Genomic DNA, 27,175 nt, shown 5'->3' on the forward strand with positions numbered 1-27,175 from the left:
TTCCGGAGAGCCGCAGTACGCAGACGCGGTAGCTCGGGCTCGCGCCAGCGCGCCGTCAGTGCGCAGGCGCGCCAGCCGGTTTCTTTTCTGCTCTTCCTTCTCCCGGTCTCCAGACGTCAGAGGCCGTTGGGTCCTATGTCGCGCCGGGCCCTCCGGAGGCTGAGGGGGGAACAGCGCGGCCAGGAGCCCCTCGGGCCCGGTGCCCTGCAGTTTGCCCTCCATGATGACGATGATGCGGAAGAAGAAGGCCCAAAGCGGGGTACAGGCAGCCGGCGCCCCCGGGGCGCAGGGAAGGAAGGCGTCTGCATCAACAACCGGTTCGAGCTGGTGAGGAGCGGGGCTGCCTCGGGTGGGGGTGGTGGGAGAGGGCGGTGTGCCGGGCGGGTCGTGACGTCACGGGGCGGGTCGACACACGGTCTGGGCTGCGGTGGGGGCGGGGGCCAAAGGCGAGTGGGTGGAGCAGGCGATGCGGTGGGCGGGGCTACGTTGGTTTTAGGTGGGGCCATTGGGGCCTGGGCTGCTTGGGTGGGCGTGGCCGTGACATCGGGGGGCGGGCCCGCAGCACAGTGGGCGGGGCCTCGCCTCGATCAGGGAGCTTTTCGCTTCATCCCAGGGTCGAGCCAGGGCGTTGCAGGGACATTGCTGACTTTCTTGTTTACTTCTCACAACCCAGGACTCGGCGCTTTGCTCATCGCTGAGTCCCCCACAGCAAGTGTCTGACAGAAATAACACCGTAGATGTGAGTGGAAGGAGTAAGCGCCCATCAGGGTTTCTTTAGCCGGATTCAGTCTGGGCTTTTCCATGTGCGCGCATCGCCTCATTCTTCTTGTATCTGTGTGCGGACGGGTAACTGGCTGCTTGGCTCACCTTGTATCCTCTCCACGATGTGCCCGAGTGGTTGGACAGACAGCAGTAGGTCTGAGGATCACGGAGAAACCAGTGACTCTTTGTAATCTCTTTCTTGGTCTTACGATTGCTCCTTTATGTGAAGTTGGCAAGTTAGCAACCTCGTGAGATGGCGGGGCGTGTGGGCTGCCAGTGTCGGAGTGTGGTTTAGACATTACTGACCTTCTCTCTTACGGTGAGAGACAGCCTCACCCTGTAGTCTCGTGCGAGGTGGGACGAGTCCTCTCCTGATTCCCCACGGTGCTCCTCCACTTGTTCTGATTCTGAGACCAAAAGTAACTCCTTCCCCTCTACTCTGTTTCTTCTGATTTCTTTTTCTTTTTGGCATTTTTGTCGTAAGAAATTTCAGACATGCACAAAATTAAAAGTAGTGTTGGCCTTCCTGTGTCCATCTCCCAGCTCCCGCAGTTGGAAGCAGGGCCAGTTTTGTCTCCCCATCACATCATGTGTCCTTAAATTTGCCAGTCATTTCTCTGGCTTCTCTCAAAATCCTGAAGTCTTCTTTCTCATCTCACTTGTTCACGGGCTGAAATCCGTTTGTGCCAAGGGCAGCCATTTCCACAGACGTTTTATCTGGTTGTGCTTTCTCTTTCCCATATTCCCCAGATTTAGTCCTTAACACCAACAGCTATTGTTTGGAGGACATCACACGTTCCACGGGCTGGAGGGTGTTACGTATCCCAGGTGCTGCTGGTGTGTCATCTGATTCACATAGCCTGGGAAGGAGACCTATAGAGCCTCTTGTGCAAATGACCTACTAAGTGACACTTGAAAAGTAAACCCAGGCTTTCTGACCTAAAATCTGTACCCTAAACCACGTCATGGTATTTACCTCTGAAGCAAAATTAATGTTCCTGCTGAAGAAGAAAGGAGGGTAAATGAACAGGGAGCAGAGTGTTTGGGAGAAATGAAAAAAATGGCAGGTGCTTACATGTGTGAATGGAGGAAAAGAATTCTGTTGTGGACCTCCCCATGAAATCATGTCGGAGGGATTCAAGATCTGCAGCTGCTCAGGCTCTGCTGTTTGTGTGTTCCCTTCCACCAGCTCAGATGTCCTTCCTGCTCTTGGGATTCAAACATCCAGTTCAACATCTGTCACCTCTTAGACCTTTCAGACATCTCAAACCCAGTGTGTCCAACTGTTAACTGCTCTTTCTGCCCTCAGCTCCCCTTTCTTCAAATCCCCCCCCATGACCCCACACTGGCCAAGTTTACCTCATGAGCTCTCCCCCCTCATTTCTTTATAATCTTGCCTGCTCTGCTCTAGCCGGAGTGATGGATCCCCTTTGCTGTCTCCTCTGCCTTTAACGCCTTGTATTCAGGTGTCACGTGTCTCGCTTCTCCTTCCTCAGGATTCGCTCAGATGACGCCTTCTCCATCTTGCCTACCCTTTCTACCTGCTTTAAAAGGGGAGTTACTCGCACATTCCCGTTCCTCTTTTTCTGTTCTTTCTCAATTTTCCCTAGCAATTATCATAGGACCTACTGTACAGATTCTCTGTTGGCTCTTTCTATTTGGTGTTGCTTTCTTTCCTTGCTCCCTGCTGAAGTGTAAGCTTTGTGGGAACAGAGACTTTGGCGTTCCCTAACAGGTCCCCACCACCCTGCGTCTGGTGCCCAGCTGTGCAGAAAATTTACTGCATGAGTTAGCATTTGACCAGCAGGTACTATCTCCAGCCGGAATGTATGTATGCAGGCTTTAGAGTCAGAAGGACCTGGGTTTGAATCCCAGCCCCACCTCTTCATAGCTGTGAGAGCATGGACAAGATATCTAACATAAGCTTCAACTTCTCTGTTTCTTGGGGATGATATCGCTTAACTTTAAGGGGTTTTAATGAGTGATAAATGAAGTAATATGTGTAGCCTTTAGCCCATACTGGGTATACAGTCAGCACTCTGCAAATGTAGATATTAAATGAAATTGAAAACCAAGTGAAGTAGGAATGTGACCCAAAGTGGTTTACTTAGAAACCTTTCTAAGGGGGCAGCAGTGCTCTCCTGGAGAGAGGGAAGCGGAGCAGAAGACACTCTCCTTTGTTAGTTTATGGGTTTGTCCTCACAACTAGCCCTTGGGTGAATTTTTTGGCTTTAGATTAGAAATCATCTCTCTCCCTTTTTTTTTTTTTTAATTGTGCATATACGTGGACCTGCACATTTCAAACCTGTGTTGTTAAAGGGTCAGCTGTACTTGTATATGTGTCTGTTTTTATGTACAATGTAATGGTCACTCCCTGAAAGAAGTATCTAAATTATAAAATCAAATAAAAAAGCAGATTTCTTCCAAAATAAGTTGCAGTGAGGGGCGGCTGCGTGGCTTAGTCGGTTAAGCGTCCGACTTTCGCTTAGGTCATGATCTCGCGGTTCGTGGGTTCGAGCCCCGCGTCGGGCTCTGTGCTGACTGCCAGCTCGGAGCCTGGAGCCTGTTTCGGAGTCTGTGACTCCCTCTCTCTCTGACCCTCCCCTGCTCATGCTGTCTCTCTGTCTCTCTCCTAGAAATAAATAAAACATTAAAAAAAAAAAAAAGAAATAAATAAAACATTAAAAAATTTTTATTTTTTTATTTTTATTTATTTTTTAAATTTTTTATTTAAAATAATGTTTTATTTATTTCTGAGAGAGAGAGAGGGAGAGAGAGAGAGAGAGACAGCATGAGCAGGGGAGGGTCAGAGAGGGAGATACAGAATCTAAAATAGGCTCCAGGCTCTGAGCTGTCAGCACAGAGCCCGACGGATTCAAACCCACGAACTGTGAGATCATGACCTGAGCTGAAGTCAGATGCTCAACCATCCATTGCCAGAAGCCTACTAAAGAAATGTTAAAGGAAATAACTTCATTCTGATGAAAAATGATGCCAGATGGAAATGTAGATGTATGTGAAGGAATAAGAAACGCTACAAATGTTAAATAGGGTAAATATGTGATGTTTCCTAGTTCTTGAATTTCTTTAAAATCTAATTGGTTCTTTAAAGCCAAAATAATAGTGTATTGTCAGGTTTATAATACATAAAAGTAGGATGTGTAGCGGCAGCAGTACTAGGAAGGGGAAGAGCCGGGAGCCTGCTGCTATGAAGGGCGTGGGCTGTGTGTGCAGCAACACAAGGTTGCATAAAAGGTGCTTATTGTAAACCTCGAGCAAGGACTGCAAACGTCAAGCAGACACAGACTCGTGCTGGCATAAACATAGACAAAGCAGATCAATGCTACAGAATCAAGAATTCAGAAATGGATTTGTGCTTACACAGCCACTTGAGTTTTTTCAAAAGCAATTCCATGGGCACCGTTACATCTCTGTAACAAATGAGGGTCTAATTTTACTAGCTGAATGGAGAAAAATGAACTTCAATCCCTACGCTCCCCTCACACACAATAACATACTGAGTATGGACCTTGGATTTACACACTGAAACTATAGTACTTTTAGAAGAAAGTGCTGATGACATCTTTGTGACTGTGACATAAGCTAAGGTTTCTTACACTGGGTGTAAGAAGCGCAAACTAATCACAAGAAACTATTGAGAAAATGGACTTCATCAAAACTTAATTCTGCCCATCAAAAGATGTAGTTTAAAAAATGAATAGGCAGGAGGCACCTGGGTGGCCCAGTTGGTTAAGCGTCCTCTTGATTTCGGCTCAGGCCATGAGTTTGAGTCCCGTGTCCGGCTCTGTGCTGACAATGGGGACCCTGCTTGGGATTTTCTCTCTATATCTCTCTCTCTTCCTCCCTGGCTTGTGCGTGCTCGCTCGCGCTCTCCCTGTAAATAAATAAATCAATATATAAACAAACAAACATGAATAGTCAAGCTACAGATGGAGAGAAGAAGATCACAAGACATGTATGATAGAGGACTTGTATCCAGAGCGTGTGTGAACAGCTCATAAAAGCCAGTAATAGGGGTTCCTGGGTGGCACAGTCGGTGAAGGATCCAACTTCAGCTCAGCTCCGTGCTGACAGCTCAGAGCCTGGATTCTGCTTCGGATTCTGTGTCTCCCTCTCTCTCTGTCGTTCCCGCAACCCTCCCCCCGACTCTCTCTTTCTCAAAAATAAACATTAAAAAAATTTTTTTTAAAAAGGCCAATTTTTCAACACGCAGAAGATTTGAACAGGCACTTCACAAAGGACTGGCTGATACTCAAAACGTTACACTGTGAATGGACACAAAAGAAGACATACTCTAGCCCTTTCTGCACCAAGTTCTGAGACAGGCATAAGACATCTATGGTGGAAAAAATCTTAGCAGTGTTTGCCAGAGTCAGCAGGAAATGGTAGTTGGAGATGGCATGAGGCATATATTTCTGGGGTTACGGGAACATTTTATATCTTGGTTAGAGTGTGGGTTACAAACCCATGCAATTGCCGAAACTCCCACCATACATCCATTTCAAGATACGGAAATCCACCCCCTGCCCCCGCAAAAAGATAAAATTCCCACCCAGTGTTTATTGAAATATTGATCAAGGCTTATCCCTGTGGAGTAGCAGGGAACATGTGTAGTGAACAAGAACCTCTTGAAATTGTTAGCCATTTGAGACCTTGAAACTGATGAAAGTACCAGCGTTTGGATGCCAAGTAAGATTTATCTCAGGATGGTGGGTGGAGGCCCTTTGAATGCTGGTGCCCGCAAAGAGCAATCATGCACAGACAGCAACTCTTTCCAGTCAGGAAGCAAAACCGAGCATGTGTATCATCGGAAGTCTGCATGTGTGCGCACAGGCCCAGAACATTTCAGGTGAAGTTTAGCTTGGCATAGAGTTTATGAATTTGAATTTCTCCAAACACCTCAAGTTTCCAAAAGGGGCTCAAAAAATAATATCTTAATGGGGCACCTAGCTGGGTCAGTCAGTAAAACATGTGACTTTTGATCTTGGGGTTATGAGTTTGAGCCCCATGCTGGGTGTAGTCATTACTTTAAAGTAAATTCTTGGGGCATCTGGGTGGCTCAGTTGGTTAAGGATCAAACTCTTTCTTTTTTTTTTTTTTTAATTTTTTTCTTAACGTTTATTTCTTTTTTTTTTTTTTTTTTTAATTTTTTTCTTAACGTTTATTTCTTTTTTTTTTTTTTTTTTTATTTCTAGGAGAGAGAGAGAGCATGAGCAGGGGAGGGTCAGAGAGAGAGGGAGACACAGACTCTGAAATAGGCTCCAGGCTCTGAAATAGGCTCCAGGCTCTGAGCTGGCTGTCAGCACAGAGCCCGACGCGGGGCTTGAACCCACGAACCGTGAGATCATGACCTAAGCGAAAGTCGGATGCCTAACCAACTAAGCCACCCAGGCGCCCCTAACATTTATTTCTTTTTGAGAGACAGAGTGAGACAACGTGAGCAGGGGAGGAGCAGAGCAAGAAGGAGACACAGAATCTGAAGCAGGCTCCGGGCTCTGAGCAAGCTGTTAACACAGAGCGCAACATGGGGCTCGAACCCACGAACTATGAGATCATGACCTGAGCCAAAGTCAGATGCTCAACTGACTGAGCCACCCAGGCGCCCCAGCATCAAATTCTTAATTTTCGCTCAGGTCATGATCTCACAATAGTGAGGTCTAGCCCCATGTCGGGCTCCGTGCTAGACACTGAACCTGCTTAAAATTCTCCCTTTCCCTCTCCTTCTGGCCCTGCCCTGCTCTCACATAGGGTGTGTGCACACTCTGTCTCTCAAAAAAAAAAAAAAAAATTTTTTTTAAGGAAGTGGACATGACGTAACCAGCACCCAGCTTCACTGTAGGCATTGGGATACCATTTCCCAATACTGGAGAAAATGTAGGTGCCAGTTCCCCAATGTACCCCCCTTTGTTTAGAGGAAATGTCCCAGGAAGCCACGTTCTAGTTTTCTTCCTTTGCTCCAAAACCTAAACCAACCAGGCCACGCCTGGGCGCCTGGCTTTACAATGCTGCCCCTCAAAAGAAGGTGTGTACAATAGAAACCCCCATAGTATTGGGCATGGCTGGGACAGAAACTGTTTTGGTAGAATTCCAGCATTTTGAGTCAGGTATGGATTTGTGGACAGATTAGCATGATATACTCCTGAATTGTATCCTTGCCACGTGGAAATCTCCATTGGTAAAGAAAACAAAAATTTGTTCGTGTGTTCTTTTCTTTGACACTTTCCCAACTGAGATGGTCGGCTGCGAGAGATCAGTCAGTGAAAAATCACCAGGTGCGGTATGATCGCAAGTTTAACAAAAAAATTATCTTGGGGTCGTGGGTGTTAAAATGGATGTTATTTTTGGGGTGCCTGGGTTCAGTGGTTGAGCGTCCATCTCTTGATTTCAGCTCAGATCATGATCTCATAGTTCATGGGATCCAGCCCCACGTCAGGCTCTGTGCTGACAGTGCCGAGCCTGCTTAGAATTCTCTCTCCCTCTCTCTCTGCCCCTCCCCTGTGCATGTTTTCTCTCTAAGTAAATAAATTTTTAAAAAATAGATATTATTTTTTATTTTTTGAGCTTTATTTATTTCGAGGTTCTAAACTGAACATAGAGTTCGGTATTTGGACCTCAGTGCTCTAGACTGGGTCCATCCCGTCTGGTTTATGAAGCATGTTGTTATTATTCCTGTTGACCTGTTCGTTCACTGACTGGCTGAAGGGCCAGAACTTCTCCAGTAACTTGTACCCGCCCCCGCCCCCATCTCACCTCTGGGGAGTGTGGGGGGGGGGGGTGTGTTTAGGGTTTAGTGTGTGCATGTGCAGTTCGTTCCTTTTCTTCCTTTTCGCTGCTACGTAAGCTTCTGTCATGTGCGTTATTGTTGTTGTCACGTGTTATTTCTGTAACAGAATAACAGAGTTTCTAGGTAGGTCAGTCCTTAGGTCCCGATTCTTCCCCCAGGTTCTTGTCCTGTTTGCTACTGTAGCCGAGCTACCTAGAGCCCCCAGTAGGAGGAAAGAACATTAATCCGTTGGCTGAACAAATGTGTATACAAATCTTTGTGCTAGGGTTTCGCTCAGTTAGGAGGTAAGTCGCAATGTTTGGGGATTCTTCATTATGTCAGCTCTGAAGACAGAGCCACCATGGAGCCACACGGTGCCCAGCATTCTCTGGAATTTACTGACTAAAGTAACCCTGAACCAGAGCTTGTTCAAAAGGTGAGCAGTACGGCTCTGCTAGGCACATAGACGTACGTTTCTTTGCACTACGACCTCAGGTTGACCCTTAACGTGTCTCCCCGCCTCCCCACCCCGGCCCGGCCCTGTCCTGCTCTCCGTCTCTACCACCGTTCAGTGTCACTATTTAATCTGTGACCAGGACACCTGTAACACGCTTGTTCCCTCCCATCTGTTTTTCCAGATAAACATTGAGGACCTTGAGGAGGGACCAGTCCTGAATGGGGAGCGATCCGATTGTCTGCTCACAGACACTGTGGTTTCGCGGAACAGAAGGAGGTCCCAGAGCGGAGGTGCAGACACCAAGAAAGCTGGAGAAGTGGCTGACAAGGCGCCCCCAGAGCAGGTGTGGGGACTACGAGGGGCCAGCCACATACACCCTCTGCTGGCATCTTCTGAGTCCCAGCTGCGCCCACATTTCCCTGGGAACCCGGTTGGATTTGCCTGAAATCCTCAAGACTAGTTGTGGCATCAAGGAGGCCCCACGCTCGGTTCCCTAGACAGGTTTTCTTGGCACAAGAGTGGCCTCCACCCTTCGGGAAGCTCTGCCCCTCCTTCCCAGGGGGTGTGTTTTGTGACTGTGGAGCTCTGGTCAGGTGGTCGAGGCCCTGGGCGGTGTGGGTCGGTTCGGGTTGGGATGTGGCTGTTGGGCACCATGCGCGGGAGGCCGCCCCTGAAGTGCTCCAATGCGTCACTCACTGAGGGCCTGCTGTGCGCCTGCTGGGTCCTGGGGGCTCCGGTCGAGAGAGCGACAGGTATGGACAGACAGTGCAGCCAGAGGGACTTGACTCGCGGCGTAGAGAGGGGCACCCTACTGAGCTTGGGGTGGTGGGGCGCTGCACGCTGTGGGGGAGGAGGTGGCCAAGTGAAGGGACGAGAGAGATCGGGCAGAGGCACCAAGGGCTTAGGGGAGTGCAGTGCAGGGTCCCAGCCTCCAGGGTGGCTGCGCGCGGCAGGGAGAGTGGTTGACAGAGTGGAAGATGAAAGCAGAGGGCAGGTGGGTGGACGCCCCTCACCCTGTGAGCCCCTTGAGGTCCTGGGAAGCCGTGAGTTCCGTTGAGAAGGAGAAATTGGAGGCAGGGCCAGAATCACAGGCCGGTGGGAGGTCTGTGTTGTCGGAGAAGGTGGGTTCCCGGGACATTGAGGGTGAGAGCGAGCAGCCGCCAAGCCTGTGTTCCCGTGTCCATCTGCATCTTGCTGCTTTAGTTGTCAGGGTTTAAGATCTTATTGTCTCTTTCCATTGACTAAAATGTGCTTCTTTTGTTAGTCAAATCTAAGTGGGAAACTCCGAAAGAAGAAAAAGAAACAGAAAAATAAGAAAAACACTACAGGAGAAATTTTGGTATGTGCATCTGGCTGTTTCTCAGGGCAGTTCATTTTCATTTGGTATTTTGATTCCTTTCCTTTCCATTATGAATCTAACTCAGAGGTCAGGGAAGGTCACTTACCAAATTTCGCTCTTTGTTCACTTTGTTCCTTAAGGGTCGGACTCCATTTTCCATTTTCTGGCGACCTTCTGAAATGATGCTCTTTGGACAAGGCAGCCTTTGTAAATCCGCTGCCCGTGTGCCCTGACCTTTCTCTAGTGCCAGTGGCCTAACTAAATGTTGAGGTGTAAGCCTCCAGGTTTGATCTGTTGTCAGAAAATCTGTTCTCATTATTGCCTGCAGTCCTCATCACCTGATTCTGTGTCCTGGAGAGGCTGTAGCACTCTGCCTGTCCCTGGTAGTTACACCCAAGTCCCGCCTGAAGAGGTGTAGGCTTGTGCTTTGTCACTTCAAGAGCCATTCTAGTTCTGTGATGTCGCCGGTCCTGAGCCGCCTCTAATGAAGCATCTCTTCCTTCTCCTAAATATATGTGCAGCACACAGCGTTTAGAATATACAGTCTTTCAGGAAGGAGACACGATATAACAATTACTCTTTGCAAAGATCATTCTATTATTGATATTACATTTAAAATAAAGTTAGTGGGGCGCCTGGGTGGCTGAGTCGGTTAAGCGTCCAACTTCGGCTCAGGTCATGATTTCACGGTTCGTGGGTTCGAGCCCCGTGTCGGGCTCTGTGCTGACAGCCAACTCAGAGCCTGGAGCCTGTTTCAGATTCTGTGTCTCCCTCTCTCTCTGACCCTCCCCTGCTCACACTGTCTTTCTTTCTCTCTCTCTCTCTCTCTCTCTCTCTCATAAATAAATAAAACATTTTTAAAAATTTAAAATAAAGTTAGTGTGGTGATTAATAGGTTGTTCTGGGGCTTTCAGGAAAACGGGCTGGAAGATATTGATCGCATCTTGGAGAGGATCGAGGACGGCAGTGGCTCACACCGCCCAGGCCCGCCTCCCCTGAGCTCCAAGAGGCACGTCCTATATGTGGAGCACAGGTACAGCCCCCTCCGTGCTGGCTGAGACTTCTGTGCAAGGGGGAAGTAATACTGAAAAAAGAAGAGAACTTGCTATCTTTATTTAAAGTGATGTAGGTGTATTGCTAAGCATTTAGGCGATAGGAGCAAGGAGAGAGAAGCAAAGGGAAACTCCTCTCTGTTTCCAAGGACTCATCACTTAGCTTTATGTATCTGGGAGTGTTTTTTCTCGAAAGGTGTTGAGGTATGATGTCATCCCTGGGATAAGTCATTGCTCTCTCGTCCTTGTAGATGCTTATGAAAAGCCCTTCCCTACTACAGAGATTGTTGCCCGTGTTAAAAAAGCTTATCCTGAGTTAAAAACTTTAACTTATCCTAAGTTAAAAAACTCTTATCCTGAGTCGGCGAGCACACCTGGATCTAGTCCGCAGGTCTGAGGCTGCTCTGATTTGGCCCCAGTACTGGCTGCCTCTGCTTCAGGGTTAGTGTGGTTTGGAGAAGGCTTGCCAGTTGCTTCCATGCCAGAATAGCTCTTCTCTCTGCTGGCCTTTACGTGACCTTTCAGAATTCCCAGGGTCATTGTAGAAGAACTCAATTTCATTTTTTTTGTTTGTTAAATTTTCAATTCTCTAGACACTTGAATCCAGACACAGAACTGAAAAGGTATTTTGGTGCTCGAGCTGTCCTGGGGGAACAAAGGTAAGACGGACCCTGGGACCCTGGCTCAATTCTGGAAGAAGGGAGGGAGCGCTCTCCAGGCCTGTTAGCCCCCAGGGACTTACGAAAGGAGACCCTAAGGACTGTGGTTCTGAGGGATCAGAAGGGGATCAGAGAGAAGTTGGTGTTTGACCTTTTTGATGGCCAGTGGGCTCCATCCCTCATACTGCCTTTGCTAGCCTGCGAGTCACCATTTGGCAAGGGTTCTGGAAGTCCTAAAATTTTGAGCTTCTAGGCCAGAAATCTTGGCCAACTTCATTTTTGTTTCTCAATCAGCGAGCAAAACCAACACGATTAGATTCTGGGATACGTTTGATCATTGTTAATTTAACAGTTCTTAGTGATTAATGCCGTGCGGTAGACCCAGGGAGAAACTCTCTGATCGTGAGGGGCTGTTTACAGGCCTTTCTGCAGGAGGCGTGGGTGCTCAGCAGAGTCCCATTCTGACTGGGAGCTGTCAGCCGACAGAGGCTTTGTCGTTTCCAGTACCGTCTGTCTTTCTAAATGTAGGAGTGAGTGCTTTTTGTAAAAAAAATAAAATAAAAATTGGAGGCAATTCGGAAGGGCCCCTGTGACACCCCCGAAGACGACCAGTCCGGACAGCTTGCCGTACCTCTCTGAGGCCCGTGTGCCTGCACGCACTCCGTGTTCCCCAGAATCACAGAGCCCTGCTGGCCTCTCTCACCAGCTGGCTCCGCACGGTTGGGTTCCAGGCACCATTTTCCATGCCCGGTGTCTGAGGGGAATGCACTGGTCCTGGGGGACGGGTGCCGGGGGACGGGTGCCGGCTTGTGTGCTGGCTGCACTCTTCCCTGCGGCTGTGTGGCCTTTTCTCGCGCAGTTGCACAGGATGGGGGTCCTGTGTGGTGTAGTTCCACGTCTCCGCCGCCCAACTGCTGCCTGGTGTTCTTCCTCCTCTGACCTAGGGTGGCGTTAGGGGCTTTAGATTCTGTCATAATGTACAGATGGAGGACGCTTCTTGTTATTTGCTAATGGTTTTTGGTTTTATCGTTGGTGTTAAGTTATTCAGGACACAAGGGTTTCTGACTTTATGCCTTCTTGGGGAATATTGATGAAAAACATTTTCTCTTAAAAATGTTCCTTGTGAGGGGCACCTGGGTGACTCAGTTCGGTTAAGCGTCTACCTCTTGATTTCAGCTCCGGTCGTGATCTCACGGTTTGTGAGTTTGAGCCCAGCGTCAGGCTCTGCACTGACAGTGGAGAGCCTGCTTAGGATTCTCTCCCTCTCTCCCTCTCCATTCTTCTCCCTCCTTCTGTCTCTGTCTCTGGCCCTCCTCCACTTGTGCTTTCTTAAAATACATAAACTTAAAAAAATAAACAAATATGGGGCATCTGGGTGGCTCAGTCAGTTAAGTGTCTGACTTCAGCTCAGGTCATGATCTCATGGTGTGTGAGTTCAAGCCTTGCATTGGCTTCTGTGCTGACAGCTCAGAGCCTGGAGCCTGTTTCAGATTCTGTGTCTCCCCCTCTCTCCCTGACGCTCCCTTGCTTGTACTCTGTCTCTGTCTCTCTCAAAAATAAACAAACATTAAAAAACTTAAAAAAATACATACAAATAAAATATTTTCTTGGTCTGAACATCGGGCGTTTCCCCAGCCCAGCTCCACTTGTTGGCCTATGGTTGGTGTGTCTGCATTTTTTTTTTTTTTTAATGTTTTATTTATTTCTAGGAGAGAGAGAGAGACAGCGTGAGCAGGGGAGGGTCAGAGAAAGAGGGAGTCACAGACTGAAACAGGTTCCAGGCTCTGAGCTGGCAGTCAGCAGAGAGCCCGACGCGGGGCCCGAACCCACAAACCGCGAGATCAGGACCCGAGCGAAAGTCGAACGCTTAACCGACTAAGCCACCCAGGCGCCCCGATGTGTGTCTGCATTTTATTCTCATTTCCGCCCACTCCTGTTCCCGTGCCTGTAATACTTCACGTAATTGTGTTTATTGTTTTTATAGTATCGTTATGCTTCTTAGGATATCGGTTCCTTCAAAAGTTTAAGTTCCGCCGAAGGCTTCCCTGCGAAGCCGCAGCTCCCCCGCCCCCCTGTCCATCGTTGTGCAGACTCCGTGTGGCTCTGGGTCCCCTCCGTCTCGGCGGCCAGCTCAGAATGCGCGGCAGGCCGGCGCACGGCGCTTTCTCGGAAAGCCTCCCGTGACAGGCGCGGCTGACACACCTGCCCCCCTGCTCCGCTGGTGCCCCCCCCCCCCAGCGCCCCCTCTCTGTTCTGTACGAACACTCACTGCAGGGCTGCGCCGTCCCTGGGTCCAGAGACCAGGCGGTTCTGCGTATCCAGTTCGCCGTTTCACACCCTGCCCAGCGCCCGTCAGAGCGGGACTCCGTGCTGGGGCGACCGAGAGACCGCCCCCCGCGCCCCCCGAAGGAAGCCCCGCCCACAGGCCCTCGCTCAGACCGTTCCTCGCTGCGTCTGCCACGTGGCGCTGACCCCTGAGAGGTGTTCCTTCGACGGAGATGAAACGTATCCCAGCTCCTAGACTTCATATCGGTTTTGCTGCCGATTGAGAAGCAAAAATAAGCCTGGCTAACGTTTCAGGGCTCAACACTCGAAATTTCAGAGGTGGTCATTTGAGTGTTTCTTCAAATTGTGAGTCCAATTTGGAGGTACCCTGTTCTCCTGCAGTTTTGCCTTCATGGTGGGAGAGGAAACATGCTTTTTTACCCTGTTCCTCATGCAGGCCGGATTCTTCCTCCTCTGTATTTCCTTAATGAAATGGTTCGTGTTATCAAGAAAATGTACAGAATCCCATGCACAGGTCCGCATGCCCATTACTCAGCTTAAGAAACAAAGCCTCAGGGTTAGAGCAGAAACCCCTCTGTGCACCCACGGCCTCGGAGGAGCCCAGTGAGGCCGGGGCACGGGCTGAGGGGAGATGGCAGTCTGGGCACCGCGTCTCAGGGGGCTGACCTCCCTCCCCTCTGCTCCCTTGTGCTCCCCGGCTCGTCCTCACCCAGGACTGTGTTGATGTCAGTGTGCTGAGCTGCGCCCCCCCCCACCCCCCCGCCGGGATGGTTCTTTTCGTGGTTACCGTGGTTCACTTTTTTTTTTTTAATATTTTTATTTATTTCTAGGGGGGAGAGAGAGAGAGAGAGACAGCGTGAGCAGGGGAGGGTCAGAGAGAGAGGGAGATACAAACTCTGAACAGGCTCCAGGCTCTGAGCTGGCAGTCAGCACAGAGCCCGACGCGGGGCTCGAACCCACGAACCGCGAGATCATGACCTAAGCGCAAGTCGGACGCTTAACCGACTGAGCCACCCAGGCGCCCCCGTGGTTCACTTTTCAAAACCCGTTGTTGCGTTGCTGCCCTCTGGGAGGGGAGGCGAGGACCCACCTCAGGACGGAGGTCGGCCCTCGTCCTGTGCGCAGCCAGTGGTGCCTTTGTCCAGCCTGGTCCCCAGGGAAGCCTGCTCGTTCGAGTCCACAGGAGGCCTTACAGGCTTGTTCTACTCCTTATCTTTTTGTTTGTTTCCTTTTTACCTTTCTTTCCTGCCATTTTGAGGAGACTCTAAACATTTTCAGTTTTTCTTTCTTTCTCCGGTTGTTTGGTTATTTAGCTCACAGCACACAGCACTGTTTGGCACTCATCACGCTCTGTACGTGCTGTTCGCGTTCCCTCCTGCCTGTGCCCTTCCCTTCCCACGGTTTCACCTCCGAGGTCCCTCGGAGATCAGGCAGCGAAGATAAGGCTGTGACTGCACCCCTTCTCCCCAGGCCGAGGCAGCGGCAGCGTGTGTACCCCAAGTGTACATGGCTGACGACCCCCAAGAGCACCTGGCCACGGTACAGCAAACCAGGTGAGGGCAGCGCGGAGCCGCGGGGGCCGGGCCGCTCCTCTGTGTGAGCAGTATCCGAGAGCCCTTGGGTCAGGGGCAGGGACACCCGCTGTGACAGGAGCATGTGGCACCCCGGCCTGCTCCATGACCCCCACGTGCTGCAGCAAGGACACCCCCACTCTGCTGGCAGAGCCCCCTGAGCCACTTGGAGCAGAGGCTCTGGGGCTGTCAGGAGAGTCTGAGTTGAGGGTAGCCTGGAACCGCTCACCTGTTCTGGAAGGTAAGTGGTTCCTCAGAAGAAACTGGGCCTTCACCCAACATGGGGTACAGGAGGAAAGGCCGTCCACTCGTGGGGTGTGGATCACCGTCGCCCCAGAGGCCTGGCCGCAGCCCCTGCACGGTCGCCCTTGCCCGTCTGCATCTGGACTTTGACCCGTGTTTCGGCCCAGCCAGATGCCATGGGGTTGGCGCTGTGTGTGTCCTGGGACATTTGTGACCGACCCCCCCCCGGGGGGGTGTGGGGGACACCTTCGTGGGAAGGACCGGACCGTGGTGCCGGTGTGGCCCCGGCGTGGCGGTCAGGCCCGGGCGTCCTGGGGCAGCGAACCCTGTCACGGGGGCTCCCGTTGTGCAAGCACAGAACTCATCTGCCGGAGCCCCGGGGCCTGACGCTGCGCTTTCCCCAGGTCTGTCGATGCGGCTGCTGGAGTCCAAGAAGGGCCTCTCCTTCTTTGCGTTTGAGCACAGTGAGGAGTACCAGCAGACGCAGCACAAGTTCCTGGCCGCTGTGGAGTCCATGGAGCCCAACAACATGGTGGTACGGGCATCCCCGCGGGAGGGCCCTCGCCCAGCCCACGCCCCCTCCGCAGTTACCCAGGCTGCCCTGGGCCTGGGTCCCAGACTGTGGTCCCTCGGCCTCCTGGCCCCTCTCCCCTCCAGCGTATGCCCGGTCATGGGGGCTGAGGACCAGGGCAAGGTGTTTCTGAGGACCTGCCTCATCTTCTAAGGGCTGCTTGTGTGGGGTGTGGCAGAGGGTGAAGGTGGAGGTGCTGGTTCCCACCCCAGGGCGGGTAGGTGACTCGGCCTGGCTTGGGAGATGAGCTTGGTTTCAGGCGAGGGTGTTACGGGTGTCACCCTGGTAAAATTTTCACGAGGTTTATGTGCCTGAAAGAAAAGCTTGCTTGTGGCTGGCGCCTCGCTGCCTGCTGTCTGGGGGCACTACTTGCATCCCCCTGTTCCCCCTGCCCGTGCAGGTTCTGCTCCAGACCAGCCCGTACCATGTCGACTCGCTGCTGCAGCTCAGCGACGCCTGCCGCTTTCAAGAGGACCAGGAGATGGCCCGGGACCTTGTAGGTGAGAGGGCGCTGCCCAGCTATGCTTCCGGGCCACGCATGCCTTCCCCGGGGGGAGGGGGTTATAAGTCTTGTTGTCTGTGATGACGGCAGGTACCAGGGGTTTGCCAGGGTCGTTTTTAAACAGTGGGTTTCTCGAGATACAATTCATAAACCACATAATGCTGCCACTGAAAGCATATGATTCACTGGTGTGTAGATCAGGCCAGAGCCTTACCGCTTGGTCACTACCGAGTCTCGGTCATTCACACGACCTCCGAAAGAACCCCTGCCCATGACCTGACACCAGCTGGCAGCCCAGGTCTGCTTCCTGTTTCTGTGCATTTGCCTGTTCTGGACATTTCCTTTGAGTGGAGTCCTTTGACTCATGCCTACCTGGCTTCTTTGATTTACCATAACGTCTTCAGAGTTCACTTCTCATACTGCTAAGCGGTGCTCTGCGGTGTGGATAGGCCATGGTGTGTGCGCCTGCCAGCACTTGGGGACACTTGGCTTGTTTCCACTTGCCGGATCATGTGATAAACAAGCTGCTGTGGACGTGTGCACATGGGTTTTGTGAGGATGTGTTTGCACCTCTCTGGATAGAACGCAGGGGCCCCCCCGTCCTGCCTCTGGGGAAGCAAATGCAGAGAGTGGCATCGGTGACCCCCCCCAAGGCCACATCTGTGCCACGGCGTTTCCCAAAACCCTCACTTTATGACCTCCTTCCTTTGCGAGCCTTCTTTGCGAGCCATAGGGGATGAGGTTGCGGTTGCCGCAGGGTGGCCATGACCCTCCCCTGGTGTTTGGTGGCCTGCAGAGCGAGCGCTGTACAGCATGGAGTGTGCCTTCCACCCCTTGTTCAGTCTCACCAGCGGGGCCTGCCGGCTGGACTACCGCAGACCTGAGAACAGGTGGGTGTCACGGGCAGGGAGCCCGGTGTGTCACAGCTGTCACGAGCACTGAGCGCCCGTGTTGGCGCAGTGGGAGCAGGGAGAGGACTGTCTCTGAGGAGTCCCACCTGCTAGCTCGCACCGGGGCCTCTTGCTGGGTACAGCTTGAACGCGAGATGGCTGAGCTCAGGGACAGACCGATTGGGCCAGCCCGGGGCTGCTTTTGTCCTTGTTGGAAGTGAGTCTAGGGGCGCCTGGGGGCTCAGTCGGTTGAGCGTCCGACTGCAGCTCAGGTCACGGTCTCACAGTTCTGGGTTCGAGCCCCGCGTCGGGCTCTGTGCTGATGGCTCAGAGCCTGGAGCTGCTTCGGATTCTGTGTCTCCCTCTCTCTCTGCCCCTCCCCTGCTCACGCTGTCTCTCTCTCTCTCAGAAATAAATAAAACATTTAAAAAAGAATTTTAGAAAAGTGTTTAAGAAGTGAGTCTAATAAGCTCCGTCAGCTTGAGCCTGTTCCCTGTGCTCCGTGGTCGTGATTGGGTGACCCTTGTCTCAAGGCCCCGCTCTGGCACCGACCGTCACTGAAGGAGGCCCGAACAGCCACAGTGGCTTCCCTCACCCCCTGCTTCTTGCCCTCGTGGGCCCTGGGAGGTGGGGGTGCGTCCTCTGTCATCCCGGTGCCTCCTCGCCCTCTCGCCGCCTCCAGCGTCGGTGTTCGGGCCAGCGCTCCCGCTCTCTGCACCTGACAGTCGGCCTGGGCACGCCGACCCCGACTGCGCCGATCGTCTGGCTTTGCCTGTGTTAGTCTGGTCTCTCCAGTGAAATTCTTAGTTCTCAGAGGCAGGTTACGAAACACGGACATCACAGGCCCTAGCAGGGTGGTGGTTACTGATACAGTAACACTCTACCAGGATGATTCAAGGCCCAAAACGGGATGCGTCCAGCGGCAGCGTCCCTGCCAGAGTTGGGGCTTGAGGGTAAATTAGGGTGGTGATTAGAGGAGGAGATGTTGAGTCTGTTCTCTGAAGCGATCAACAGAAAGCAAGATGTTTTCAGCTACGAGCTAAGCTTGTTTTCCTCCACGTGGACACGTAACTGCAAACAGCATGTGGAGCATCACCATCTCTGCAGACACAGGAAGACTCGTGAACATTCGCAGTGATTAGGCCACCCAGGACATGGCTGGCCAGCGCAGCCAAGGAGCAGGGGTCGGCGTCGGTGCCGGACAAGGCTCTGGCTGCCGCACTGATTCACGAGGGACTGTCTTGGATCTAGGAGCTTCTACCTGGCCCTCTACAAGCAAATGAGCTTCCTGGAGAAGCGTGGCTGCCCCCGCACGGCGCTGGAGTTCTGCAAGCTCATCCTGAGGTAAGCGCCTACGGCTGGCGGTGTGCTCACGGCCTGGGACCGTGGGCGGCGGTGCCAGCGGACCACTTTGTGCTTTGTCTCCCCCCTCCCCCCACCTCGGGAAGCCTGGAGCCGGACGAGGACCCTCTGTGCATGCTGCTGCTCATCGACCACCTGGCCTTGCGGGCACGCAACTACGACTACCTGATCCGCCTCTTCCAGGAGTGGGAGGTGGGTGTGGGCGTGCGCTGTGATACGGGCCGGATCTGCCCGCTTTGCTCAGTCCGGGCTCCGTGCACCCCAGCGCGGTTCTGCCAAGCAGTGGGAGGGTCTGCACACACCCCACCTGGTTTCCCGACATCCAGGCTGAGACTGGGCACAAGAAAAAGGCAGACTCTCATTAGTGACCGTCAGGGTGATTATGTATTAAAGCAATGCTATTTTAGGTATTTTAGTAGTGGGTTAAATGTAGCGTTAGTAAACATTAATGTCACCTGTTTTAATTTGGCTGCTAGGGAATGAGTGTTCCTGTTACACGGTGCTGTCTTGGGGGGTGTGAACCTGACCGCCTTCGGTGGGGCGGGGGCGGGAGTGGGGGATTGACAGCTTACCTTCCTGAGCTCTGAGCTTGACTCTTCTCACTACGTGTTCGTGTGTGATTGAAAAATGACTACATAAATCATTTTGAATTCTGTCACTTGGGTAGTTGGCCAAGGAGTCCCACCTCTGGGGATCTAGTTTCTAGAAGTTCCCGGAGCACCCCCATCCCCCACAACAGGGCTGCAGAAGAACGTAGGTGGAGACCACAGTCCCGTTTTAGGGGAGAACACACGGCACATCACGTGTGGTTTGCTACCTACACGTGCAGAGGGAGGCCAGGCGAGTGCTCGGCCCCGTTGGCAGCCTTGATGGGTCCTGGCGGGAGGAGGGATGATCCTCCTTGCCGACCCGACTCACTCCGTTTTCCGCTGTGACAGAGCACAGGCTGGCTGCTTCCAGAGCTGAGCCCGTCACGAGAGTGGGCATCTGTCTGTGCCTCTCCTGACTCTACCTCCCCCAGGTCCTTCCTCTCGTCCATCGCAGGCAGTTTTCTACCCTGCCAGGGCCTTTTACTTGTCTTCTGCCCCAAGAAAGTCCCCAGAGGTAATGGGAAGTTGCCGTTTATGCCAAATGGAAAGATACCAGCACAGCACCGGTGTTCACCACGGGCCCCTCCAGCGACTCCAGAGCAGCTGCGAGTCTTGCGTCTTTGGTCTTTGCCACATTCAAGCTCCAGACTTTGTTCCTCTACCCTTTTCAGGCTCATCGAAATCTGTCTCAGCTCCCGAATTTTGCCTTCTCTGTGCCATTGGCCTATTTCCTGCTGAGTCAGCAAGCAGACCTCCCTGAGCAGGAGCTCAGCTCCGCGAGGGAACAGGCGTCTCTCCTGATCCGCCAGGCGCTCATCATGTTCCCTGGAGGTGGGTGTGGTGTGTCCTGGCAGCGCCTGCGTACGCGGCCAGGCCCTAGCGTGCGCCCTCCGCTTAGAGAAGGGCGCGTCTTCAGCAGGGCTTTTGGACAAGGTGGAGATACAGCTCAGAAGCAGCAAATGAGTCAGAACTGACTTTGGCGTTCAAGTGTCTTGGGGCTTCAGGATAAGTTTTTTATATTGACTGAGACAAACTTATTTTCTGAAGATGTGATATTTTCTTCTTTTTTTTTAAGTTTGAGAGACAGAAACAGAGTAAGCGGGGGAGGGCCAGACACAGGGAGACACAGAATCTGAAGCAGGCTCCAGGCTCCGAGGGGTCAGCACAGAGCCGGACGCAGGCTCAAACCCACGAGCCACGAGATTGTGACCTGAGCCAAAGTTGGCCACTTGACCGACCAAACCACCCAGGTGCCATGATGTGGTATTTTCTAGAGAGAGAAGTGAGCTGCTAGATGTTAGCAGAACCCTGCAGGAGGGGCCCGGTCAGCAAACTAGGGTTTATGTTCTTGCCCTCAAATCCCATCTTTCTTTTTTCTTTTTCTTTTTTTTTCTTTTTAATGTTTTATGTATTTCTAGGAGAAAGAGAGAGACAGCATGAGCAGGGGAGGGTCAGAGAGCGAGGGAGTCACAGACTGAAACAGGCTCCAGGCTCTGAGCTGGCAGTCAGCACAGAGCCCGACGCGGGGCTCGAACCCACGAACTGCGAGATCATGACCCAAGCGAAAGTCGGACGCTTAACCGACTAAGCCACCCAGGCGCCCCTCTTTTTTTTTTTTTTTTTTTAAATTTATTTCTGAGAGAGAGCGTGAGCAGGGGAGGGTCAGAGAGAGAGAGAGAGGGAGACCCAGAATCCAAAGCAGGCTCCAGGCTCTGAGCTGTCAGCACAGAGCCCGACGTGGGGCTCAAACCCACGAACTGTGAGATCATGACCTGAGCCGAAGTCAGACACTTAACCGACTGAGCCACCCAGGCGCCCCTCAAATCCCGTCTTTCAGTTGGGTTGAATAACTTGTTCTGGGATTGCACGGGGAACCTCCTGGCATCCTGGGGCAGCGGGCTAGTGTCTGTGTGATGACAGAGCACTGTGGGCTGATCTCCTTGGTGATGAGAGATGAGAGAAGATCCTGCCTCCCTGCCAGGGTCCTGGTGGGCTGCAGGCCTCCGGCCACGTGCAGGTTCACAGAGGGCGTGTCTTGGGACCGGCCGTGCTGCCTTACGTGTGCTGTCCCCACAGCCCGCGGCTGGAGCAGCTCAGGTCCTCGAGGTGACCCCTTCACCTCAGTGGGCCTGCTTTGTGTAGGCCGGGAGAGGAGGTGACCAGGGTCCCCACTTCTGGGGCTCACATCCTAGGGCAGGGAGACCGTGTCAGGTAGTGCCATGTGCTGGGCAGAGCACGGAGCTCAAGGTCTAAAACAAGCATGGTGAAGGTCCGAGGAGGCAGCCAGGGCGGGGCTGAGGCCCATGTGACTCAGGACTTCCACTGGACATGTTCTCAAGCTCTGCCTGCACGTCCAGGCCCCGCGCCTCTCCGTCTGTGCTCCCACGGGGCTGCCTGGCCAGGCCCTAATGAAGTGACCTTTCCCCATCAAGGTGCATGGAGTTAGCAGGCAAGGTGCTTCGTGGGCACGGGCTATTTGTGTGGGGCCGGGGGTGTGAGCTACCCGTGAAGTCACTCGGAAGACAGGGTTCTCCAGGTGACATGGCTGTTTGGGGAAGCCACAGCTGCTCAGGGGGAAAGACAGGTTCCGCCCGAGGCCTGAACCCCGCAGGCTGGCCCTCCCACCAGCCTGCAGATGGAGCGTACGATATCAGTGGTTAGAACGCCTCGTGCGTGTGCCTGCGGGGTATGGGTGCGACCCCTGAGATGCCGACTGGGCCTCCGCATGGCAGCTGGACCCACGGCCCCCTCCAAGGTGGCAGAGATCCCTGGGGGGGCTGCTGTGGGTAGACTGGCCTCACCCTGGTGTCACCCTGCCCGTGGGGCCCCTGCTTCCTCTGGCAGCCCTCCTCCCTTTGCTGGAGTACTGCAGCGTGCGGCCAGATGCCACCGTCGCCACTCACAGCTTCTTCGGACCGGACGCTGAGATAAGGTAAAGACCGATGGGCCCTGGGAGGGCAGTGCCCGCTTGTGTGTGAGTCGTGGGGCAGACTGTGGGCGTCAGCTGCTCTCCTGTCACCGGGAGGGGCCTGGCAGCTGCTCTCTGCTCGAGACTGGGCGGCTGGACTGTGCTCCCACGGGGGAGGGCTGGGTCCCCGTCCAGGTGGGGCATCGCCTCGAGGGTCAGGCACAGAGCCGGCCGGCGTGTGAGCACCCTGCGGCCTAGGGCACAAGCCTCCCTGGTGAGCAGTGAGCAGGGCACGGCTCCACCGTGCGTGCATTTGCTGGACAGGGTTCGGGTCACTGCACTTACTGGCATGGCTCACACATCTGCGCGGGCAGATACTATGTTTTCCACATTTCTTGCTAAAAAAAACAACAACAAAGAAAAACGTGCAGATGGGAGCCAGCCACCCTCAGACCCTGTTTGCAAACCACAGTGGTTCTTGCGGTGTCTCTGTGCATGTGCACCGACGTACGTGTTCTTTTCTGGCTCTGTTAAAGAACTCATACTTTTTAATTGTTTTAATGTTTATTATTTTTGAAAGAGAGAGAGTCTGAAGGAGACTGTAGGCTCTGAGCTGTCAGTACAGAGCCTGACGTGGGGCCTGAACCCACTAACTGTGAGATCATGACCTGAGCTGAAGTCAGACATTTAACTGGCTGAGCCACCCAGGCGCCCCAAGGAACGTGTACTTCTTAAAAAACACGTAATCCTGAATAGAAGTAAATGCTGTGTGTGTCCTGCACCCCCTGGGTGGTTGCCTGTCCCAGGTGAGCAGCCCCTCCGGACAGCCTCCTCACCCCAGGCTGCCGGCCAGGCCCCGGACACTCCCCGTGGGTGCCGGCGGGCCCCACTCACAAGCTCCGCTCCCCCACAGCCAGCCCCCTGCCCTGAGCCAGCTGGTGAGCCTGTACCTCGGAAGGTCGCACTTCCTCTGGAAGGAGCCGGCCACCATGAGCTGGCTGGAGGAGAACGTCCGGGAGGTTCTGCAGGCGGTGGACTCCGGGGACCCCGCGGTGGAAGCCTGTGAGAGCAGGTGGGCCCGGGGGTGACAGGGCAGCACGTGGCCTCATGAGTCCTCGTGAGAACGAAGCCCGTCTGCTCGGGTGCTGCTGTCACAGACGTGGCAGCCGGGCCGGTGCAGGCTCCCTTCCACGTGCCACCCTTGTGTCCCCGGGTTCTAGGCGGAAGGTTCTCTACCAGCGTGCGCCCAGAAACATCCACCGCCACGTGGTCCTGTCTGAGGTGAAGGAAGCCGTTGCTGCCCTCCCCCCGGTAAGGGAGAGGGGCTGAGACGGAGCTTCGTCACAGGCTGGGCCCTTCCCCTCACAGCCAGGGTTTGGAGAGGTGGAGATGTGACCTCACAGGGCTCAGAGCAGTGACCCAGCCACTCGGGGCCCCGGGGCCTGCGTCCTGTGGCACTAAAGTGAGAGACCCTGACACAGTGACCCTGTGATTCTGTGTCTGCCCCGCGGCACGCACACTTTGGCCCACAGGTGTCCTCTGCAGCCCTCAGAGCCGGCAGAGTGAGTGTCCTCGTGGAAGGAAGGCCGTCCCCACCCCTTCACCCGGTGGCTTAGTACAGAGGGTGCGCAGGGCCTCGAGCCCAGGGACCCTCGCCGTCTGACAGGCGGACGCCTGCGGAGAGCCCAGCCCAGCCTGGAATTGGCTGCGAGTCTGGGGGGGCGGGGGGGCCAGGGGCTCACGCGGTTCTGTCTCCCTTCCTGAAGGATGTGACCACGCAGTCTGTGATGGGCTTCGACCCCCTACCCCCTTTGGACACCATCTACTCCTACGTCAGACCAGAGAGGTACCGCTCGCCTCCTGCTTTGCTCCTTTGCTTGTACAGCTCTGAGGTCAGCGCTTTGGGGCCACTGCCTCCCGCAGATGCAGGCCCTCAGAGGACTGTGGCTTGGGGTCACAGGTCAGCTTTTGTCAGCCGTGTTCTTTCACTTCTTCATCTAAAGTAGGAGTGTTTTTCTGTCAGTTTTTGGAGCAGGTGTTGGAGGTAACAGTGGGCAGCAAGAGCAGGGCACTCCCTCTGCCCTCATGGGGTTTACAGGGCAGGGGGACAATGTATTAATTACGGAATCTAGAAATAAATGTAGAGTCAAAACTGCAGTGAGAAAGTGCTGGTGCACACGAGTCTCAGAGGACACTGGCCATCGATGTGTGAAGGAATAACAGACCTTCACCAAGGAAAGGGGGAGGGAATGTTGCTGGTTCACAGAGTCAGCATGTGCAAAGGCCCTGTGCGAGCAGCACGGCACAGGGCACGTTCTCAGAACCGAAAAAGGCCCATGTAGCCGAGCCAGGAGCGCTGCAGCGAGGGCGCCGTGGAGCCCAAGTCTGCAGTGGATTTGTGGACGGTGTTTAGCTTTGAATCGTGGACAAGCTTCTTTTTTCTCTCTTCTAGCCTTGAAAGCTGAGTGATTGACTTACCAAGAGCTTTGAGCACAGTATTGTAGATCTGGAAGTGACAGATTTGCCCATTTCAGGAAAGCTTGTGGTTTACAGACCTCAGTAGAGCACATTATGTAGGCTGAAGGCCTTTTTTTTTTTTTAATGTTTATTTTTGAGAGAGACAGAGACAGCAAGTGGGGGAGGAGCAGAGAGGGGGAGACAGAACCCGAAGCAGCTCCAGGCTCCGGGCCGTCAGCACAGAGCCCGACGCGGGGCTCGAACCCACAAACTGTGAGATCATGACCTGAGCCGAAGTCAGATGCTTACCCGACTGAGCCACCCAGGCGCCCCAAGTTTTTAAGTAGATTAAGATGATAGGAATTTTTACTATTGGAAGGTTCAGAACGGACATTGTGGCCCTGAGGAATGGTTGAAGGGCTCGGTCCAGCCAAGGCCGTCTGTCCTTAAAAGCCCAGTGGAGCTGGGCTACAGCACCCCTTCTTCCCAGGAGGGCACTCTCCAGCACACCCTAGAATCTTCTAAGTCATCTCTACACCCAGCGTGGGGCTCAAACTCACGACCCCACGATTGAATTGCATGCTCCACCGACTGAACCAGGGCCCCTAGAATCTTGCTGTGACCACGTTGTGCCCTGCACAGCCGTCCTCAGAAGTGGGCCCCCCCCCCCCCCCCCGTCTGCTCAGCTCAGCAGCCGGGTCCTGAGGGGCCCACCACCTCTGGACGCCATTCCCTGTGAGGCCCAGGCGGCCCTCCCCGGCCAGGCTGTACCGCTTCACTTTCTCGCCTGCCTTCCTCCTCTTTTAGGCTGAGTCCTGTCAGCCACGGAAACACAATCGCCCTGTTCTTCCGGTCCCTGTTGCCCAATTACACCATGGAGGTATGTGAGCGCGCGCTGGCCCCGCCGCCGGGGGGTGCGGTGTGCATGTGAGAGCCGTGCTGAGGCAGCACCAGCCTGCTCCGGGGGCCGGGGCATGTCCGCCTGAGCCCGTAGCTGCCGCCTGGGCCCCTCCACCGGGCACGGCTCCCACCCCCCACGCTGGGTCTCGTTAGACACACGCGTTCCCGCCTGGGAGCTTCCTCTTCTCGACAGGGTCCGGGGCGAGCGGGTTGGGAGCACTGGGCCTCGGGGCCCAGGACACCCCTGCTCAGACATGTCTCCTCGCTGCAGGGGGAGAGGCTGGAGGATGGCGGGGCTGGGGGTCCGAACCGCAACCAAGGCTTGAACAGGCTGATGCTGGCCGTGCGAGACATGATGGCCAACTTCCACTTCCACGACGTGGAGGCGGCTCGTGAGGACCACCCCGAGGGGGACGGGGAGTGGGACTGAGCCCGCGGAGGTGCCGCGCCCGCGCTGTACGATTATGTTCCTGACTGCTGTCCTGGTCGGGATCAGCCAGTCCCCTGGAGTAGAAACGCTGATGTGCTGTCCGCCTGCCCCCTGTGTCTCCTATAAACGTGAATGGGTTACGCTGCGCGCAGCGTGAGCTCTTCTTTCCCAGGGCCGGGGTCGCTGGGTCCGCACGGCCCCCAGGTTCTCGGGAGAGAACGTGTGCGGCCACACGCAGCCAAGCCCAGGCCCCGTGTGAGCTCTCTCTGCCACCACTCTGCCCCCCACAGCTCGGGGCGCAGAGTAGAGAAGTCCACGGGCTTCAGGGTGGCGTCCCCGACAGCCCGGTGTTCGCTTCCACTGGGGACGTGGAGCAGGCTGGCGGGGAGCAGGGGGGCCACCAGGGTCCGTGGGCTCCACGCGTGCAGAGTCTGTTCAGTCTGACGAGGTGGTTTTTCAGGAAACCTCAGGGCAGCACTGGGCTGGAGGGCGGCAGCTCTGGAGAGCGCACGCGGCGGGCGGGAGGGGCGCCCGGTTAGGGGTTAGGCCGTGAGCACGGCATGGGCGAGGGCTCCTCTCCTGTGGCGAGGCCCGGCCCGACCCGCCTGACAGCGTGGCACCCAGTAGGGCTGCCTGTGACCCGGGAGCCTGATTGGCCGTGGAAGGGCCACGGACATGGAGTTGTGAGCTGTCCGTGTGTGGGTCCCCTCCTGGCGCTCATCTCTGCCCCTGCAGGTGGCAGACAAGGGGGGTGGGAGGGCGTGCTGCTCGCGTGCTCTGGGCCCGGATCAGCGTCTTCTGGGCCTGGTCGGGAGGCCTGCCTCCCAGGAGGTCCCTCCCAGTGTTCCGGACCTTGCCTTGCAGTCACCTGTAGGGGGTCCGCCGGGTCATCCCGTCAAAGTCAAGTTCCCAGCGTCTGAGGGCCGGCAGAAGCCTCCGCTTTGAGCACCCGTGGCCAGGGCGGTGTCCCACCGCTGTGCTGGGGTCTGTCAGTCACTACCCATACTTCATGCCTTGTCGCCATAACTGGATTTGGTCGATGGGATTGAGTGGGATTGAGATCGTCCCAGACTCGTAGATGCACGTGTCTCCTGCTAGGGTGTCCTGTGGTAGCTTCGGCCAGTAGGACAGGAGCCTCCTGGCTTCCTCCAGAAAGGGATTTGATGTCTGAAAGTGACAGGCAAGCAAGGAGGACGTGGCACCCTGCCTCTTTCAGCCTTAAATACTTCCAGATGGGGATGTGATGGCAGAGCAACAGCAGCCATTTTGCAGCCAGGAGTTGGTGACCTTCAAAATGAAGAGCCAGTGTCCTAGGGATAGTGAAGCAGAGAGAGGCTGGGCCCAGACCGTGAAGAAACTGCTCACCTCTGGGCCTGCCGTCCTGAGAGATTAACAGGCCCTCAGTGCTCAGC

General features: G+C 54.3%; 1 protein-coding gene across 1 annotated transcript; it reads left to right on the forward strand.

Annotated features, from left to right (window-relative positions):
* On the forward strand, positions 1 to 25,909 carry TCF25 (transcription factor 25). The gene is made up of 18 exons (XM_039222935.1): positions 1 to 327; positions 8,185 to 8,346; positions 9,268 to 9,342; positions 10,257 to 10,375; positions 10,988 to 11,053; positions 14,810 to 14,892; positions 15,558 to 15,688; positions 16,125 to 16,224; positions 17,023 to 17,116; positions 18,368 to 18,460; positions 18,565 to 18,670; positions 19,740 to 19,899; positions 21,913 to 22,000; positions 22,890 to 23,048; positions 23,197 to 23,287; positions 23,743 to 23,822; positions 25,241 to 25,313; positions 25,605 to 25,909. The coding sequence occupies exons 1-18, from the start codon at positions 136 to 138 to the stop codon at positions 25,761 to 25,763; spliced, it is 2,031 nt and encodes a 676-aa protein (XP_039078866.1). The 5' UTR covers positions 1 to 135; the 3' UTR covers positions 25,764 to 25,909.
* Positions 25,910 to 27,175: the final 1,266 nt, after the last annotated feature.

Source organism: Hyaena hyaena, unplaced genomic scaffold, assembly GCF_003009895.1.
Source record: "Hyaena hyaena isolate Hyena2069 unplaced genomic scaffold, ASM300989v1 scaffold_1, whole genome shotgun sequence".
NCBI lineage: Eukaryota > Metazoa > Chordata > Mammalia > Carnivora > Hyaenidae > Hyaena > Hyaena hyaena.